Raw genomic sequence first — 7,036 nt, 5'->3', positions numbered from 1 at the left:
TGCTGCTTGGCCTGCTGTGTTCATCCAGCCCTGCACCTTGTTGTCTCAGTACATTTATCAGTTTGTTACGTTCTTTCTGCTAGTGCCTCTTCATTAACGAAGGAATTTCTTGACTTGGGTCTATATCTTTACCAACAGATCCTGCTGACTTACGATGGCGGGGTAGTCTGTGGCGCCGTTTTACTCAATCCCCAGTGGGTTGTCACCGCAGCTCACTGTTTGCATGGTAAAAAACTGGAATTGTTTCATATCATTGCAGGTATGTTGTTCAAGTGGAGCTCGTTTCATTTGGGATTCTCTTGTCGGGTTTTGATTGGTTAATGATGGTGCATTTGAGATCAGAATGGTTTGGGACACTATTATTGGGATCAAAATGCTTCGGACTGGTGTATTCAGGATGACAATTGTTTGTGTTGGTGTATCAGAAGTAGTTTGAGACAATGGTTTTGGGATTAGAACGGATAAGATGGTCTCCTCATGATCAGAGTGGTTCGGGAAGGCGTATTCGGGAAGGTGTATTCAGGATCAGAGTGTTTTGGAATGGAGCACTCAGGATCTCAGTTGTTTGGCATTGAGTTTTTGGGATCAGAATGTTTTGTGATGGAGTATGTGGGATGGAATTAGTTTGGGATGGTGTATTTAGGATCAGAGTAAATTGTGATGAAGTATTTGGGATCAGAGTGGTTTGGGAGAGTGTAATCCAGACCAGAGGGATTCTGGATGGTGTATTTGGGATGAAAGTGGTCCGGCATGGTGTGTATTTAGGAACAAAATGGTTTTGGATTGTATTCTCAGGGACAGAGTGATTTGAGATGGCATGTTTGGGATAAGACTGTTTCAGAATGCTTTATTCGGGATCAGAGTGGTTTTGGCTTGTGTATTCATGATCAGAGTGATTCAGGGTGGAGTATTTTGGGATGTGATTCATTTTGGATGGTCTAAATGAATTTACATTCGAGTGGATTCTGCCCTGAGTGTTCTGCTATATTTGTTCTGAAGAAGAGTCATGCTGGACTCAAAATGTCAACTCTGTTTCTCTCTCCACAGTTGCTGCCAGACCCACTGAGTTTCTCCAGCAATTTCTGTTTCTCTTTCGCTTCCACATTTCTTTTCCCCAATAAAAGTCTCAGACAACTGCCTGAGTTTGCTCAAATACAATCACAGTTAAATGGGTTGCAAGTGAAGTTTGGCCTGTGAGGGGTTGATGTAGGGAGCCATATTTTTAAGGTGAGCGGAGAAAGATTTAGAAAGGACAAGAGAGTCAACTTTTACACACAGCAAGTGGTTCACGTGTGGAATGAACCTCTAGAGGAAGTGGTGAATGCAGGTACAGTTATAACTTTAAAAGACATTTAGATAAGTACATGAATGGGAAAGGTTTGGAGGGATCTGGGTCAAGCATAGGCAGGTGGGACTAGTTTAGTTTGGGATTATGGTCAGCATGGACTGGTTGGGCCGAAGGGTCTGTTTCCATGCTGTGTGACTATGACTGTGACTTTTGCTGAGCAGAAAGGGTTATGTTCCATTTCCTCAAGTTGTAAAGTGAAAAGGGATGCAAAATGAAAACAATGACCTCTCTCTTTCTGAAGGTGAACACTTGCTCGAGACGGAAGAAGGCACTGAACAGGTGAGGAACGCATCCCGGATGATCCTACACGAGAGGTACAATGCAGAAACCATCGACAGTGACATTGCACTGCTCCAGCTCAGTGATCCCATCGAGCTGGATGATTATGCAGTCCCGATCTGTTTGGCGGAGCGGGATTTTGTCTTACGGGAGTTGAACAGAATCCGGTACTCCACGGTGACTGGCTGGGGGAGGCTGTACGGTGCAGGGATCATAGCGTCGACACTGCAGAAGCTCCAGATCCCGAAGGTCCGGACCTCTGAGTGCCGCCGGACGACAGAGAGAGAAATCACTCAGAACATGTTCTGCGCAGGTTACCAGGACGCAATGCTGGACTCATGTCGAGGAGATAGCGGGGGACCACTGGCCACACCCTACAAGGGCAGCTGGTTTTTAACCGGCATTGTAAGCTGGGGAGAAGGGTGTGCCCGTGAGGGGAAATACGGAGTTTACACAAAAGTATACAAATTCATCGAGTGGATACGGCAGTATGTAAATCAGGGCAGGCCAACGACCAGCCCAACTGTGTCGGAGAACCGGACTGAATCGATGAGATAAATGGTAAACACTTCTCAAACTACCTTCATGCTGTTTTTGAGACAAATGTGAAATACAGGATTGTAATGTTTCATCACGAGAATTAAAATCACAAAGTGTTGCAATTCCAGCTTCCGATTGAAGTCCTGTCAAATTGTGCAGATTTTCTACACTATTCTACACAGTTTTTCATTCGAAATACTCTCGGAGTGGAAAATAAAGACAAATGGTGATTTGAAATGAGAAGCAGGTAAAGGGGTTATGGTCTTCCTGGAGACTGTGGGGAGTTCCATTTTCCTCACAATAGGTCACTCACAATAGGTTTGAGGAGATCACAGCTACAAACTGCTGTAGAAAGGGTCAGACAAGCAACTCTTCCTGCACAGAAAGAGGCCATTCAGCCCATCATGCTAGGTTCTATTACATAGTGCCAATGTTCCCCATAGCCCTACACACCATTTCTATCCAAATAACCAACCAATAACCCTCAATCAAACTTGCCTCCACCACATTTCCATACTTGCTGTGTGAAAAAGATTATTCTCACATCACCCTTACTTTAAATCTCATGCCACTCTCACTATTCCTTTTACAAACAGGAACTGCTTCTCCCCCCACCCACTTATAGTTTCGAAATCCTCCATCAAATCTCTTTTCAGCTTTCCTCTCTCCCAGGAGGACTGTCCCAACTTCTTCAATTTATCCTCATCACTGACGTTTCTCATCCCTAGAACCATAAATCACCTCTGCACTCTGTCTCCAATGTATTCATATCTTTCCTATAAAGGGGCTCCTAGACTGTACACAATACTCCAGCTGGGGTCTAACAAGTGTCTTGTACAAGGTCAACATCACCTCCCTGCTCCTGCACTCAATGCCCCCATTAATAAAGCTGAGGACACTGTATGCTTTATTAACTGCTCTCCAGCTGTCTCCTGCCGCCTTCAGTGATCTGTGCATGTGTACACCCAGGTCCCTCTGCTTGTGCACCACCTTTAGAATTGTATCCCCCCATTTTAAATTGTCTTTCAGTGTTCTTCTGAACAAAATGCATCACCTCACATTCACGGTATTGAGCCACCTATCTGTCCACTCCACCAACTTGTCAATGTCTTTTTGGAGTTCTACACTGCCCTCCTTACAGTTTACATTCTCCCAAGTTTAGTGTCATCCACAAACTTCGAAATTGGCCCCTACGCATTAAGATCCAGTTTATTAATATGTATCAGGAAAAGTAAAAAGATCCTAAAACTGACCCCTGGGGAATGCCACTGCGAACCTTCCTCCAGCCTGTAAAATATCCATTGAACATTACTCTCTGTCTCCTGTCACTCAGCCAGTTATATATCCACTGACCCTTTTATACCATGGCCCATAAACTTTCCTCACAAGTCTGTTGTATGGCACTGTATCAAACACCTTCCAAAAGTCCATGGATATCACATCAATAGAATTATCCTCATCAAGCCTTTCTGTTAACTCTTCAAAAAGCTCCAGCAAGTTAAACTCCATTTTTCCTTTAGAAATCCATGCTGACTCTTTTTAATCAACCTATCTTTTTCCATGTGCTTTTTCTCCCCACCACAAAAGTCAAGTTTAGCAGCTGTGATGGCTTATGCAGTCGAATATTTGGAGCTTGTTGCACAATTGGAGGAGTGAATGAAGACTTTCTTGCTCTGCTGTTACGGTACTGCAGTTTTTAGCAATCCCGTTCAGTACAGCATTCCTTTAGCTACCCCTTAGCCCCAGAGGTCTGTCTGTCCCCCGTTTTTATTTCAACATGTCTCCTTAATGATGGTCGGGTTGGCTCTCCTGGGGACACTGCAAAGAAATGACTGTGCTCAGCCAGACATTGATACAGGTCAAAACCTACAAACAGCCCAAGCTGTTGAATCATGTTTCCATGCTGGGGATTATGTTTGCACCGGTAGGGAGATAATATATATCTTTTGGGCTGGGTCTTTCAGCTTTTTTGGCTTGGAGCAACTCCATAACCATAAGACCATAAGGTATAGGAGCAGAATTAGGCCATTCGGCCCATTGAGCCTGCTCCGCCATTCCATCGTGGCTGATATGTTTCTCAACCCCATTCTCCCTGCCTTCTCCCTGTAACCTTTACCAATAAAGAACCTATCTATCTCTGTCTCAAATACACTGAACGACTTGGCCTCCACAGCCTTCTTTGGCAAGTTCTGTGGAAGGACTCTCACCGCGAGCGGAGTGGATTTTCCCACCACATCTTACCAAACATGCACAGTAACTGCCATTTGAGTCTTCACAGTGAGAATCACATCTGACTACCACCCCACCTTACTTCGCTCTGTACCCAGAGTGACTCAACACCAACTGATAATTGACTGGCATCCCTGGCACCGTGTTTAAAAGCCTGTTATGCACCCAGGCACGCTCTGTCAGCCCAGAGCTGCTCTGCACGGTTCGTGACATTTGCTCCCGAACGTGGCAGACAGAGGATTACCAAGGGCCCTATTATTTTGGCTGGGAGCTGGAGGGTCCTGCTGGATCGTCTGGTGTACAGGCAGGTCTAACAACGACGAGTCAAAATACAGAAGGGACATAGACGGCTTGGTGACGGGGTGCAATGAGAACAACCTGTCTCTCAACGTCAGCAAAACTAAAGAACTGATCATCGACTTCGGAAAGAAAGGAGAACACGCCCCCATCTACATCAACAGAACTGAGGTTGAGCGAGCGAAGAGCATCAAGTTCCTCAAAGTGACGATAACTGACAACCTGTCCTGGACTTTCCACGTAAATGCGACAGTCAGGAAGGCACAACAACGCCTCTTCTTCCTCAGGAAATTTGGCATGTCCATAAGGTCCCTCACCAACTTCTACAGATGCACCATTGAAAGCGTACTGTCCGGGTGCATAACGGCCTGGTCTGGAAACTGCTCTGCCCAGGACCGTAACAAACTACAGAAGGTGGTGTACACAGCCCAGACCATCACGGAAGCCAGCTTTCCACCCATGGACTCTATTTACACGGCTCACTGCCGCAGAAAGGCTACCAACATCATCAAAGACCATCGCTCCCCAGTAATAACCTCCTACAACTGTCAGTGGGAAGATACAGAAGCCTGAACACATGCACCAGCAGATTCAGGAACAGCTTCTTTCCAGCTGTTATCAGACTGCTGAATGGACTCTAGCCTCAAATAATGTAATCTGCAATGTAACCTGTCTGCCTCTCAGTTTTTTTGATCTGTACATCCTTTGCTTGTTGTGATCCGCTCGTAAACAAAGCTTTTCAATGTATTTCGATACACGTGACAATAAAATCAAACAATCTTCCATGTCCCCCAGGACCAGCATTGGAGGCCAGACTGTACCAGCTTGCTCCAAAAATGCCCACCAGGCTGGAGGAGTCTCACCGTCTGGAGGAAGGTAGCCAATAATCTTCCCCATTCTCCCAATGTCAGTGTCACCGTCTTGTCTCTGCTACCTCTGTTCCTGTACCCATCTCCCACCATTTTTCATGCTGTACCACTCTCACTATTACTTGCAACATCACCTTCATTCATGTTAACCATCCTAATACCACTGACCCTGCGTGCTCTCTGCGCTGCCCACCCACTCACTCGGGACACCTCCCCAACCACACCAACGGGAACCCACTTTCATCTCCCATAATACCTGCCTCTCTCTCAACCCAGGAGGAAATCAGCCCACAGTCAGGCAGAAAAAGGCACTGAGTGGTAGGCTGCCCAGTATTTGGCACCTCCCTCCTTACATGGAGACCATCCTGACTCTAACTGCCCCATATGGTTGACTGACAGCAGTCCAGGGGCTTAGACACAATCAGAAGCTGCCCTTGACTTACTGTGCCAGGATCCTCTGACCAAAGACTACGTCTTGGAATCTGTCTGAGGCCTGCCATAAACCATGACAAGCTTCCTGGTTTTGTGTCTTCGCTAAACGACACGGCATTGCAAATAATATTGTGAGTCTGGCTGAGTAACAAGGAACTAAAAGGCAAAGCAAGGCTTGGAGTGAGTGAGCGGTATAACAGCGCGCAAAGGGCCCAGAGATGCAGCCTGGTCCAGCCCCTGAGCTGGATGAGTGTGCCTGAGCGCCCAGTGTCCTTGCTGCAGTGATACAATCATAGTTGTATTGAAGTGCAGAACTACCCTGTATATGAATTGGAGATGTGCCCATGAGGGTTTATAGAAGCTTTCACATGTCAGATGCCAATGTCTGTGGAGTATGTCCTGCCAATGACCATGGAGAGTTGGTGTCCAGTGTCAAAACCTAGAGACTGTCAAATATTCCTCATGGCTAGTTTTGTACAGCGAGTTTGGTAAGATCAAAACCTGTGGTGAGTTGGCCTGCCAGAAGACATTTATCGATCAATAATATGTCAATGGGGAACTCCCCTGGTGAGAATCTTACCAGGGACATGTTTGAGAAAAATGTACAAGATGTGATAAGGTGATTTCAACATCAAGATGGATCAGACCAAACAACTCACCGAGTTCTACCTCTCGTCTCACCACAGCCTACATCACTCGGAGCCTGGTAAGATTCAACCCCATGACCATTTTCCTTGACCACTGCTGAAGTCACAACTTTTTAACGGTCTCAGCCACTGGATACTCCAATATTTCCAGAGTGTAACAGGAGCTATCCAAAGCACCAGGAAGCCTTGTTTAATCAGCTTCCGTTCACATTTATGGAACTTAATTTCCAAAGTTCACTGTGCTCCTTCTAGAGATAAGTACATTCTTGGCCCAATCACAGTTGTATCCTCAGAAGAAGTCAGGTAACTTTTGGGAGCCATGCTTAAAGGTTCATTTGTGTCCATGAGCAGAACATCTGGGCAACTTGGTGGCTCAGTGGTTAGCACTGCTGCCT

General features: G+C 45.9%; 1 protein-coding gene across 1 annotated transcript in view; it reads left to right on the top strand.

Annotated features, from left to right (window-relative positions):
* LOC125484346 (coagulation factor IX-like) overlaps window positions 1-2,289 on the top strand; it is a 3,198-nt gene extending 909 nt beyond the window's left edge. Inside the window, exons 2-3 of the mRNA XM_048602554.1 lie at window positions 84-259; window positions 1,590-2,289. Coding sequence (XP_048458511.1) covers window positions 84-259; window positions 1,590-2,185 — 772 coding nt within the window. The 3' untranslated portion in view covers window positions 2,186-2,289. The remainder of the gene's footprint in view (window positions 1-83; window positions 260-1,589) is intronic.
* Window positions 2,290-7,036: the final 4,747 nt, after the last annotated feature.

The sequence above is a fragment of the Rhincodon typus genome, chromosome 11, assembly GCF_021869965.1.
Source record: "Rhincodon typus isolate 14 chromosome 11, sRhiTyp1.1, whole genome shotgun sequence".
In the NCBI taxonomy this organism is placed as follows: domain Eukaryota; kingdom Metazoa; phylum Chordata; class Chondrichthyes; order Orectolobiformes; family Rhincodontidae; genus Rhincodon; species Rhincodon typus.
Note: the sequence above shows the minus strand (reverse complement) of the source record. Positions and strands in the feature narration are given on the sequence as shown.